At 39.9% G+C, this 13040-nt stretch overlaps 1 protein-coding gene across 3 annotated transcripts in view; it reads left to right on the top strand.

Moving 5' to 3' along the window:
• LOC105493266 (N-alpha-acetyltransferase 15, NatA auxiliary subunit) overlaps positions 1–13040 on the top strand; it is a 91914-nt gene that overhangs the window by 38673 nt on the left and 40201 nt on the right. For all 3 annotated transcript variants that reach the window (XM_011760789.2, XM_011760788.3, XM_071093016.1), the window contains 4 exons: positions 3478–3635; positions 5391–5525; positions 6749–6902; positions 12059–12178. In XM_011760789.2, coding sequence (XP_011759091.1) covers positions 3478–3635; positions 5391–5525; positions 6749–6902; positions 12059–12178 — 567 coding nt within the window. The remainder of the gene's footprint in view (positions 1–3477; positions 3636–5390; positions 5526–6748; positions 6903–12058; positions 12179–13040) is intronic.

The following is a 13040-nucleotide window of genomic DNA, read 5'->3' as shown; positions in this document are numbered from 1 at the left end:
TTAGGGCTCAGTTTCTTCATGTGTAAAATGGGGTAATCATATTTACCTCACTGTGTTGGTTTAAAGATTTAATGATGAGATATATAACATAGCCACTGATAATGCTAAGTACCATATTGGATAAATATTTTATTAACGGAGAGTAAGAGCAAATAGAAATATCTGAAGGAGGATAGAGAAAATATTGTGGGTTGCTATTTTTAAGATAGACTTTAGCAAATATTTCTGTACCTATTTTGTGGGCTGACACAATTTTAAGTGCTGAAATATTTAGCAGTTTTTCAGATGTTTACCAGGCCCTTGGCTTGGTACAGACAAAGAAAAGATTTGCTCTCAAAGAACTTATAGTCTGGTGAAGGAAGATACTGATGAGAAACATTTACAGAACATTTGGGAGTATTACATAAAATGTTGTGGTTTATTCAAATAGTTGTCATTAATCCAGTAAAGTGGAAGTATGTGAATTGAGAGTGACTAGAGGACTAGAAAGATAAGTAAAGGCTTAACTGTTAAGACTGTCGTAGATAGATGTCTTTTCATAACTTTTAATGATTGTATAGTGTTCTGCCAATGTCTTTATTATGATTTATTTGAGTTCCTCTTGATGGACATAATTTTCTTTAAATTTTTGGCGGTATTAAACTCCGTGGGGATAGGATTTTTAGGAGGTGAAGATGAGAGTCAAGTTATGTGGCTGTTGTAATATTTAAGAGAAGTAAAGTCCTGAAATACAAGGTATTAGTGATAGAAATGGGAGGGAGTGGAAAGATAGGTAATGGGAGCTAGATTTTAATGGGTAGTGTTTCCTAGTTTATAAAACCATGATCCAAACAGTCGGGAGGATTTGATCCAGTTATACTTTGTCATTTATATTGCGGAAACCAAGATTATTTTTCAAATAAAATTTGTAATATTTTGACTTGCTTTAAAAACGCGTAATATTAAATATGTGTTTTTCATTCATGCCTGCCACCCTAAACATTCTGGGATTTTTTTTGTTTGTTTGTCTTTTTTTTTTTTTTTTTTTCAGATGGAGTTTTGATCTTGTTTTCCAGGCTGGAGTGCAATGGCACAATCTCAGCTCACTGCAACCTCCACATCCCAGGTTCAAGTGATTCTCCTGCTTCAGCCTCCCAAGTAGCTGGGATTACAGGTGCACACCACCAAGCTGGCTAATTTTTGTATTTTTTAAGTAGAGACAGGGTGTCATCATATTGGCCAGGCTGGTGTCTTAAAGTCCTGACCTCAAGCCACCCACCCATCTTGGCCTTCCAAAGTGCTGGGATTACAGGTATGAGCCACCATGCCCGGCCAACATTCTGTATTTTATTGACTCTGTTGAGGACCTCTGGCCTAAAAGTTGTTAGATTGAAGGTTGTTGTTTGTTTGTTTGTTTTTGAGACGGAGTTTCACTCTTGTCACCCAGTCTGAAGTACAGTGGTGTGATCTCAGCTCACTGCAACCTCCACCTCCCGGGTTCAGGTAATACTCCTGCCTCAGCCTCCCGAGTAGCTGGGAATACAGGTGCATGTGACCATGCCTTGGTGTTTTTTGTATTTTTAGTATAGACGAGATTTTGCAGTGTTGACCAGGCTGGTCTTGAACTTGTGACTTGAAGTGATCCGCCTACCACTGCCTCCCAAAGTGCTTGGATTACAGATGTGAGCCACCGCACCTGGCCAGATTGAAGTTTGAGCTTGATCTCAGAAAGAAACATTATAAATTTCTGGAAAGGAAAGACTTCCTTTTTTCTTTTGAGTGTGTTTTAGAAAGATTATTTTGGGCCAGCCACAGTGACTCATGCCCGTAATCCCAGCACTTTGGGAGGCTGAGGCAAGGGGATCAGTTGAGGGTAGGAGTTCAAGACTAGCCTGGGCATCATAGTGAGACCTCGTCTCTATAGAAAATAAAAAATTAACTGCATATGGTGGTGGCATGTGCCTGTGGTCCTAGCTGCTCTGGAGGCTGGGGTAGAAGGATTGTTTGAGCCCAGGAGTTTGAGGCTACAGTGAGCTATGAGCATGCCACTGCACTCCAACCTAGGTGATAGAGCAAGACCCTGTCTCTTTTAAAAAACATAATAATTGGGAGACCAGTGGATCACGAGATCAGGAGATTGAGACCATCTGGCCAACATGGTGAAACCCTGTCTCTACTAAAAATACAAAAATTAGCTGGGCGTGGTGGTACATGCTTGTAATCCCAGCTACTTGGGAGGCTGAGGCAGGAGAATTGCTTGAACCCGGGAGGCAGAGGTTGCAGTGAGCTGAGATCATGCCACTGCACTCCAGCCTGATGACAGAGCGAGACTCCATCTCAAAAACAAACAAAAAACAACAAAAAAAACTCACAACAAAACCCGGTTACTTTGGTAGGAGAATAAAAGAAGAGAGACTGAAGATAGGTGGATTGGGTAGCTGGTACAGTAATCAAGACCTAAAGTGAAAAAGGGCTGTATTTGGGAAGTGGAATATTTTCCTTCATTATAGCAGTTTTTACAGCCTACTTTAATTTTGCTTATTTATCTGTCCTTTACTAGACCTTAAGATCTTTGAATATAGGAGGCTGTTTTGATGACCTACATCTTAGTTGTTAAGAAGTTTTAGGCTGGGTGCGGGGGCTCATGCCTGTAATCCCAGCACTTTGGGAGGCCAAGGCAGGTATTGCTTGAGCTCAGGAGTTTGAGACCATCTTCGGCAACATGGCGAGGTCCCATCTCTACCAAAAATACAAAAAATATCTGGCATGCTGGTGTGCGCCTATAGTCGCAGCTACTCAGGAGGCTGAGGTGGGAGGATCACTTGAGCACAGGGAGTGGAGGTTGCAGTGAGCAAAGACCACACCACTACACTCCAGACTGGGTGACAGAGCAAGACCTGTCTCAAAAAAAGGAAAAGAAGTTTTAATAATTATGGTTAAGTGAACGAATGTTTTTATTTTGTATGTGGCTGAGTTTTAGAAACTTTGTATTACACTAAGGGTTGTCCTAAGGATCTTTTGGTTCAAGAAAATAAAATCTTCATGACTTTACATAATTATATTCCATGAAGACCCATTCCTTCTTTTTCCTTTTACTATTAATAATATAGTAACTGCTTACATATATATATTGACTTTGTGCCAGCCAGTGAGCAGTTTATATATGTTATCCCATTTAGTTGTCAGTAGTATGATTTGCTGCATAGACTATTTCTGTTTACATTTTAGTAATGAGGAAACTTAATGAGACTGATTTGTCCAAGGTTACAGAGCTGATAAGGCAGGCTAGACCTAATTTTCTCTGGCTCCAAAAGCTGTGCTCTTTTCCACTGTATTAAACTGCTTTATATCTTTGAAATCAATCTCCCCTTCTCCCTCCCCCTCCCTCTTTTTAAGCTTATAATTTTATAAATGGCTGTAGTTCTCCAAGTTTCTTGGGAAGTCATTTGGAATAGTAATTTTTGACTTGTAGGTTGTATCCTTAACTAAATTCTTTAGGTTGGCACGTTTATGGCCTTCTTCAGAGGTCAGACAAGAAGTATGATGAAGCCATTAAGTGTTACAGAAATGCACTAAAATGGGATAAAGACAATCTTCAAATCTTAAGGGACCTTTCCTTACTACAGATTCAGATGCGAGATCTTGAGGGTTATAGGGTAAGTAAAATGGACTTTTTAAAAAAAATTCTAAGGGGAAAATATGTACAACTTTGAGTACTTTCTGATACAGAAATTTTTTGTTTCATTTTGAAGATAATTTAATTGAACTTTTTTCCCTCCTACCATAGTGGTTGTGTTTATGATTGGAATAATCAGATCTTTAAAAATAAATTATTTTATGGTGAGGCAGATTTTGCCTACTGTGTAGGATTGACTTAATTTGATACAAATTAACATCAGGCCGGGCGCGGTGGCTCACGACTGTAATCCCAGCACTTTGGGAGGCCGAGGCAAGTGAATCACGAGGTCGAGAGATCGAGACCATCCTGGCTAACACGGTGAAACCCTGTCTCTACTAAAAATACAAAAAATTAGCCGGGTGTGGTGGCGGTCACCTGTAGTCCCAGCTACTCGGAAGGCTGAGGCAGGAGAATGGCATGGACCTAGGAGGCAGAGGTTGCAGTGAGCCGAGATCGTGCCACTGCACTCCAGCCTGGGTAACAGAGCGAAACTCTTGTCACAAAAAAAAAAAAAAAAAAACATCAGTACTCCTCAAATAAACAATGCTTTTGTCTGGTATTGACGTGTAACTCTTTAATATTTACTTGGCCCTCAATTTTTTTGTTTTGTTTTGAGACATTAGAGTCTTACTCTGTTGCCCAGGCTGGAGTGCACGATCTGTGCTCACTGCAGCTTCCACCTCCTGGGTTCAAGCGGTTCTCATGCCTCAGCCTCCTGAGTAGCTGAGACTACAGCCATGTGCCACCATGCCCAGCTCATTTTTTATATTCTAGTAGAGATGAGGTTTCACCATGTTGTTCAGGCTGGTCTCGAACTCCTGAGCACAGGCAGTCCGCCCTGCCTCAGTCTCCCAAAGTGCTAGGATTACGGGCATGAGCCACCACACCTGGCAAAAGCAAATGTTTTGTTTATTCTTTCTACCTGCTCTGAGTCTAATATATTTTTGTAGCTTCAGTTTTAACCCTTAAATTAGTGTTAGATCTATTTAGTTCCTCTTTCTTATTCTTTCCTTTTTATATGATAGTACCTGCTGAATTTTTCTCCAAATATATCTTAACTCTGTAGTTGGACACTTAATTTTTAAAAAAATTTTTGAATATTTTTCCTTTGTGCTGTTCTTTCCATCCTGTCTCTTTTCTTGGAGTAAGCAGATCAAGAAGAAGGATCTTAAGTTTGGTCTTAAGTTTTAAAAACTTAAATCTGGTCTTAAGTTTAAAAAATGTCTAAGATTAGCTTGGAGGCTTCATTATGTTCTTAACAAATATTTCTTTGCCTCCATAAAGCTACACAATATGGATGTTTGAAGTATTTTCTATTATTGTTCCCATCATTGTGTTGTAAAATGCTTAGGGTTGTGGGATAAATTAATATGATCTTTTTCTTTTTCTTTTGAGACGGAGTCTCACTCTGTCGCCAGGCTGGAGTGCAGTGGCGCATCTTGGCTCACTGCAGCCTCTGCCTCCTGGGTTCAAGTGATTCTCCTGCTTCAGCCTCCCGAGTAGCTGGGACCACAGGTGTGCGCCACTATGCCCAGCTAATCTTTGTATTTTTGATAGAGACGGGGTTTCACCATGTTGGCCAGGACGGTCTCGATCTCTTGACCTCGTGATCCGCCCTCCTTAGCCTCCCAAAGTGCTGGGATTACAGGCGTGAGCCACTGCGCCTGGCCTAATATTAAAGGAGCACTTGCTGTTACTGAAAACCTAAGAAAAAGTGTTTATTATTTTCCAGGAAACGAGATACCAATTACTTCAGCTTCGACCTGCACAGAGAGCATCATGGATTGGTTATGCTATTGCTTACCATTTATTAGAAGATTATGAAATGGCAGCAAAGATTTTAGAAGAATTTAGGAAAACACAACAGGTAATAATAACTAGAAGCCATTTTACTAAGTCTGATTCTAAGTGTAACTGAAAAAAAAAAGGGCATTGTCTGGCTTACTTTTAATTTTGAAATAGTTTCAAACTTAAAGAAAAGTTGCAAGAATAGCATGAAGAACTCTCCATAGGGGTTCATTTATACTAAACTAATTGTTAATATTTGGTGCATTTACTTCAAAAATCTGTGTATCTATTTATCTATTTTAATTCTCTTCCTTAAACGTTAGAGAGTAATTGAAGACATCATGCTCCTTTACCCCTAAATGCTTTAGTGTGTATTTTCTAAAAATAACTGTATAGTTGTCAGTTCTCTAGATAGTATTACATGGATAGATTATAAAAATTAGGAAATTTAACATTGATAGACTGTTATCCCCAGCCCATATTCAAAATTTACTAATTGTCCTAGTTATAGCCTTTCTAGCGATTTAATTTCATTGCAGGATCCAATTAAGAATCATACCTTACATTTAGTTATCATTTCTCTTCAGTCTCTTTTAATCTGAAACAGTTTTGAAAACTTCCTTTGTGTATTATGACATAGACATTTCTGAAGAAGGCTGTGCTTTTGTAGGATGTCCCTCAGTTTGGATTTTTCTGATGGTTCCTCATTGTTAGATAGAGTCTTGTAATTTTGGCAGGAAACCACATAAATGATGTTGGGTCCTTCTCAGTTTGTTACATCAAGAGGCACATGCCATCAGTTTGTTCCATTTGATTACATGGTGAAAGTTGTATTTGCAACTGTAAACTTATTTTTCTCTCTTTGTGTTTAATATGCAATTTGAGACTGAAGAGTCTGTTGCTCATCAAACTTTCGCCCTCTAGTTTTAGCATTCATTGATTATGATTCTTGTGTGAATCAACTATTACTATGATAGTTGCAAATGGTGATTCTCTTAACTCTTGTCATTCCTTGTAGGTTTATTATTTGGTATTCTACTGCTGAGTAAGAGCTTTCCCTTCTTCCCCATGTTTATTGTATGTAAGGACTTGTGGATTATTATTTTCTTCAACCTGTTATATCCTAATATTGTCATTATTTACTTAGTTGCTCCATAGACAGATACTTAAGAATATTTTTGAAATTAGTTTTTTCAACCAGATGTTATCCTTTGACTTCTTACATGTTTTTGAGTATTGTGAACAATTTTCTGATGTGAAAATAAAATTCTTACTGTCAGTATTCCTTATATCCATATGCAGACATCCCCTGATAAGGTGGATTATGAATATAGTGAACTACTCTTATATCAGAATCAAGTTCTTCGGGAAGCAGGTCTCTATAGAGAAGCTTTGGAACATCTTTGTACCTATGAAAAGCAGATTTGTGATAAACTTGCTGTAGAAGAAACCAAAGGTATTTTTAAAACATTGTCATTAATTCTAATATTGAAATACGACAGAGAGCAAGGCTGAAAAATCTAGTTGCTGCTGACAATTTCATATAATTCAGCTTTTTGATGATAGAAAATCTATTTCTTACTCATATACTTTGAATAATTTGTAATGTGGGAAAATGTACATTTAAACAATATTGTAGATAGAGGAGAAAGTTGATGGTGAACAATAAAAAGTAGTTGAATGAAATGACTGATAACATTCTTTAAAATATCTTTGTATGAAAAATATTATGGAATTTAATCAAAACATAAGAGACAATTAGTTTTATAAGACAGGATTACATTTCTTAGAAATAGTTTATTAATTACAGTGTATGTAGTGTGTGCCAGATGTATTGCTAATAATATATATTGATGAATCAGTCTTTACTAAAATACATATAGGATATTTCTGAGAGTCTTTATGGTTAATCTGAATGTCTTTGATGACATAAAAAGAATATGAATTCTGGAAGAAAGGGAGAGCAGAGATTTGGGTTCATAATGTGTAGATTGTGATAGAAGGGTTAGATTCCACTCAGCAGAGGGCTGAGAAAAACGAGTCTTAACAGTTTTAGAAGTTGAGGGTGTGATTATAGAAAATGAAAGAAGAATAACAAGTAATGAAAGGACAAGTGAGTTTTTAAAAAAATTACCTTCTGAAATGCTGCTTTGTCCTTGCTAGTCTAGGGAACTGAAGTTTGCTGGTTTCAAATTCTCTTGGTTCACCTTGAGGTTGAACACTGGAAAAGTTTAGTATACATCCATGTGCATAATAGGTATAGCCATTGTTTGCCAGATGAACTTTCATCAGAGGATATTGCTACTGACAAGAACAACTGGAAGTCTAAGGCTTCTGTAGGGAGCTCTCTTGTGAACTGCAGATCCAAGACAAACTTCTTTCATTTGAAGTAGTCATACTTTAGTAGTCTGTTAATCATAAAGGAGGGAAATTTCTTACTTACTGGAAAGATTACAAGTCTGGAAAAAACTTGCCTCATTGGCCACTAAGTAGCTCTGTGACCAGGGTCAAGGCTTGGGCCTCAAGTTTCTTTATGGAAATAAATGACAGATTGTTTCATTTGATCCCTTTGATAACTGTATTAATGAGGAAGAATGGCAGATAGATCAAATTAGATAAAGGACTCACCACTGACCAGTGGATTTTTAGCAATTTAGAAGGCATTGGTGACCTTAACAAAAGCACTTTCTGAGCCTCTAGAAGAAGGATGGTAAAAGCCCAAACATGAAGTCTATTTAAAAGAGATTGAGAGTAGAGGAACTGAAGATAGGAAGCATACATGACTCAGTTGAGGAGTTTTGCTGTAAAGGAAACAAATGGGGGTGCTGGTAGATGAAATGGGATGCAGGCTCAAAAGAAGTTTTTTTTTTGTTTGTTTTTGTTTTTTTCATAGTGTGTATTTGTGCTGACTGGGGAGTGATCCAATAGAGATAGAATATTTGGTACAGTAGAGAGGATGTCATGTGGTAGATTGATGTCATGTGAAGGATTAATCTTAGGTAAGAACATGAATAGTTCATCCACATCAACAAGTGGTGGTGGAGTATAAGTGGCGGGCAAGTAAATGTGTAGATGTAATGGGTATTTTGGAGTTCCTTCTAATTGCTTCCATTTTCTACATGACATGAGAAATAAGGCTATCAGCTCATTCCACAAAATATGTGTTGAATACCTACTTTGAGTTAGGTAATGGGACAGATTATATAAAGAGAATAGAAGGGAAGTGAGGGTAGACTCAATCTTTGGAAATTCTAGCGATCTTTAGAAATTCAAGGCAGTGTTGTTGGTAGGGATAGTTGGGGAGAAGATAAGATGGTCAAGATCACTCAGGAACTTCTTAGAGTGGATGAATGGGCACAGTTAGGCAAAAAAAAAAAAAATTTGTTTTTTTTGAGACGGAGTTTCACTCTTGTTTCCCAGGTTGGAGTGCAATGGCACGATCTCGGCTCACCGCAACCTCCGCCTCCCGGGTTTAAGTGATTCTCATGCCTCAGCTCCTGAGTCGCTGGGATTATAGGCGTGCGCCCCCATGCCTGGCTAATTTTGTATTTTCAGTAGAGATGGGGTTTCTCCATATTGGTCAGGCTGGTCTTGAACTTCCAACCTCAGATGATCTGCCCACCTCAGCCCCCCAAAGTGCTGGGATTACAGTTGTGAGCCACCGTGCCCAGCCAAGACAAAATTTTTTATTGTTTATTCTTTTTTTTTTTTTTTTTTGAGACGGAGTCTCGCTCTGTCGCCCAGGCTGGAGTGCAGTGGCCGGATCTCAGCTCACTGCAAGCTCCGCCTCCCGGGTTCACGCCATTCTCCTGCCTCAGCCTCCCGAGTAGCTGGGACTACAGGCGCCCACAACCGCGCCCGGCTAATTTTTTGTATTTTTAGTAGAGACGGGGTTTCACCGTGGTCTCGATCTCCTGACCTTGTGATCCGCCCGCCTCGGCCTCCCAAAGTGCTGGGATTACAGGCGTGAGCCACCGCGCCCGGCCTTATTGTTTATTCTTATACCACCAGTTCCTCCTGCTCAGAAAAGGTAGAAGACAGAGGGAAGGAAAAGAGGATGGGTGTAGTGTAGAGGGGAGTAAAGGTGCAGGTTATTTTTATTTTTTATTTTAGAGGTGAGGTCTTGCTGTGTTGCCCAGGCTGGACTTGAACAAGGCTCCAATGATCCTCCCCTCAAACCCCATCCCCAGCCTCCTACTGCAGGTGTAAGCCATCGTACTCAGCTGCAGGTTATTTTTAGTGTTTTTGATGAAGTTGACTTTTGGTTAGTATAGTGCAGGCTTTGTTAACCTCGGCAATGTTGACATTTTGGGCTTAAGTTGTTGAGGGTGAAGATCTCTTCTGTGCATTGTAGGATGTTTCGTAGCGCTCCTAGCTTATACCCGTTAGATGCCAGTAGTACTCAACACCCTTACTGAGACAAACAAAATGTCTTCAGACATTGCTAAATGTTGGTAAAACTGCCCCTGGTTGGGAACCACTGGTACAGATACTAAGCATATGGGTTTGTAAGGCATGGTGGCTCATGTCTGTAATCCCAGCACTTTGGGAGACTGAGACCAGAGGATCACATGAGCCCAGGAGTTCGAGACCAGCCTGGGCAACATAAGGAAGCCTCATCTCTACAAAAAATAAAAATAAAAAATTAGCTGGATGTGTTGGCATACATCTGTAGTCCCAGCTATTCAGGAGGCTGCGGTAGGTGGAAGGATTGCTTATGCCCAAGTGGTTGAGGCTGCAGTGAGCCAGGGTTGCACCACTGCACTCCAGTCTGGGTGACAGAATGAGATCCTGTCTTCAAAAAGAAAGAATGAATGTATATCTGTTCTTTCAGATAAATTGCTTGGATTCAAATCCTAACTCTATCACTATCTGCAAGACTCTTAGGAAGTTTACTTAAGTCCTCTAAGTTTTAAAGTGATGAAACTAATAGTAATCTATCTCATAGAGTTCTGAGGATTGAATTAGTTAATGCATGTGAAATGTTTAAAAGTCACTGGTGGCCGGGCACGGTGACTCACAACTATAATCCCAGCACTTTGGGAGGCCAAGGTGGGTGGATCACTTGAGTCTAGGAGCTCAAGACCAGCCTGGAAAACATGGCGAAAAACCGTCTCTAAAAAACATACAAAAATTAGCCAGGCATGGTGGCACATTCCTGTAGTTCCAGCTACTAGGGAGGCTGAGGTGGTAGGATTGCTTTAGGAGGCCAAGGCTGCAGTGAGCCATGATCGATCGCACCACTGCACTCCAGCTAGGGTGACAGAGCGAGACGGTGTCACAAAGAAAAAAAAGTCAGGCCGGGCGCGGTGGCTCAAGCCTGTAATCCCAGCACTTTGGGAGGCCGAGGCGGGCGGATCACAAGGTCAGGAGATCGAGACCACAGTGAAACCCCGTCTCTACTAAAAATACAAAAAATTAGCCGGGCGCGGTGGCGGGGGCCTGTAGTCCTAGCTACTCAGGAGGCTGAGGCAGGAGAATGGCGGGAACCCGGGAGGCGGAGCTTGCAGTGAGCCGAGATCGCGCCACTGCACTCCAGCCTGTGCAACAGCGTGAGACTCCGTCTCAAAAAAAAAAACAAAAAAACAAAAACAAAAAAAAACAAAGAAAAAAAAGTCATGGGCACATGGTAAGTACTCAATAAGTGTTCATTTTTATTATCAAATGAGAGCGAAAGATGCAACAGAGAGTGAAGGATGCAAGGGTGAAATAGTGGCTTAAAAATAATACCTTGGATGAAGGGAAGCACATTAAGGATAGAGAAAAGGAATCCTGAATAGTTGAAGCTTATATGGCTTTGGAGCTCATATATAATAGTGAAACCACTGTCTCTGTTCATCTGGTTTGTTTCCTTCCATGAGAATGTGTGGAGCAAGTAAACAGTTGGGATGATCTGGGCTTTAAAATTAGTAAACAAAAGAGCCTAGGTTTTAAGATTGATTTTTGATAATTGGGGCTGCTAATATCATTCAGGGATGTGATGGGTCATGCAGCCCAGGGAAGGCAAACAGTGAGTTGGCAAGTTGCTGTTAGGCTGATAGTTTTTTCTCTGAAGTTGAATAGTAGGATTAGTGAGACAAAAAGAAAGAAAAGCAATTAAGCTTAAAATAGGGTGCTTATTTGCTTCTTGGAAGACATTAAAAGGTAAAGTCTAGGTGGTTTTGAATGTGACCAGATTAAGGACTGCTACGGCAAAATTGTTTTGTAGCTGATTAAGGGATCATAAGGTTAGGATATTGGATTGAGTCATTAATTTGGATGCTGAAGTTGTTCCATATGGTATCAGGAATAATTGAGCAGTAGAAGATGGCTTGGTGACAGTGTGTTCAGTGAATGTGAGAAACTGGCCTGGCGTTGGACAGATTTTCTGAATAAATTGAGGATGTGAAGAGGATGGCATTTCTAAATAATGTGAACTTCAAAAAAGGAAGGAGACGATAAAATAACTTGGTAAATGATCTTAAGGGAACTGGGAACTCAGGAGGATACCAGGTCCATCTACTTAGCAGCATTGATTTATAATAAGATTTTAAGAGAACATTTGAGGAAAAGTTAAAATTCTAATTAGAAGGTTTTCTCAGATATTTAATTTTTTTTTCTATTTTTAATCAGGGGAACTTCTGTTGCAACTATGTCGTTTGGAAGATGCTGCAGATGTTTACAGAGGATTGCAAGAGAGAAATCCTGAAAACTGGGCCTATTACAAAGGCTTAGAAAAAGCACTTAAGCCAGGTAGTATTGTTTAAAACTTACAAAGTTTTATTGTTTCTTTTGTTAATATATATTTTATTTACTCATTGAAAAGTACAACTAGAATAATAGTGGTTAAGAATTGATTCAAAATCTGAATACAGGCCAGGTGCAGTGGCTCCTGCCTGTAATCCCAGCACTTTGGGAGGCCGAGGTGGATGGATTGCCTGAGCTCAGGAGTTCGAGACCAGCCTGGACAACATGGTGAAACCCCGTCTCTACTAAAATACAAAAAATTAGCCTGGCGTGGTGACATGTGCCTGTAGTCTCAGCTACTTGGGAGGCTGAGGCACGAGAACTGCTTGAACCCAGGAGGCGGAGGTTGCAGTGAGCCAACATAGTGCCACTGCATTCCAGCCTGGGCAACAGAGCGAGACTGTGTCTCAAAAAAAAAAAAAAAAAAGTCTGAATACAAAAGTACACTTGCAAACTTCTATTTAATATGACAGATTGAGCATGTTCCGAAACCTTTCTTCTACAGATTTATAGAATGGTTGAGAAAATAATTTAGCAGCAACTTTAGAAAAAAATTCACAAATGCATAGTAGCATCAAAAACATGAAAGGAGGCCAAGTGTAGGGGCTCACACTTATGATCACAGCACTTTGGGAGGCCGAGGTGGGAGGATTGCTTGAGCCCAGGAGTTTGAGCTCAGCATGGGCAACATGGTGTGAGACTCTGTCTCTTAAAGAAAATTTCCATGGACAGAAATGGAGATGTATTCTTAAAAGCAAGAATAAGCTCTGTGGTAAGCTGTGGCTGCATCAAAGTGACTTGCCAGGGTCACATAAATGTAGCCAGGCTGAATGAGCATCACTGTTCCTTTGTGGGAAGAGGGGTTAAA

Source organism: Macaca nemestrina, chromosome 3, assembly GCF_043159975.1.
Source record: "Macaca nemestrina isolate mMacNem1 chromosome 3, mMacNem.hap1, whole genome shotgun sequence".
Taxonomy (NCBI): domain Eukaryota; kingdom Metazoa; phylum Chordata; class Mammalia; order Primates; family Cercopithecidae; genus Macaca; species Macaca nemestrina.
This window is presented reverse-complemented; position numbering and strand designations above follow the sequence as displayed.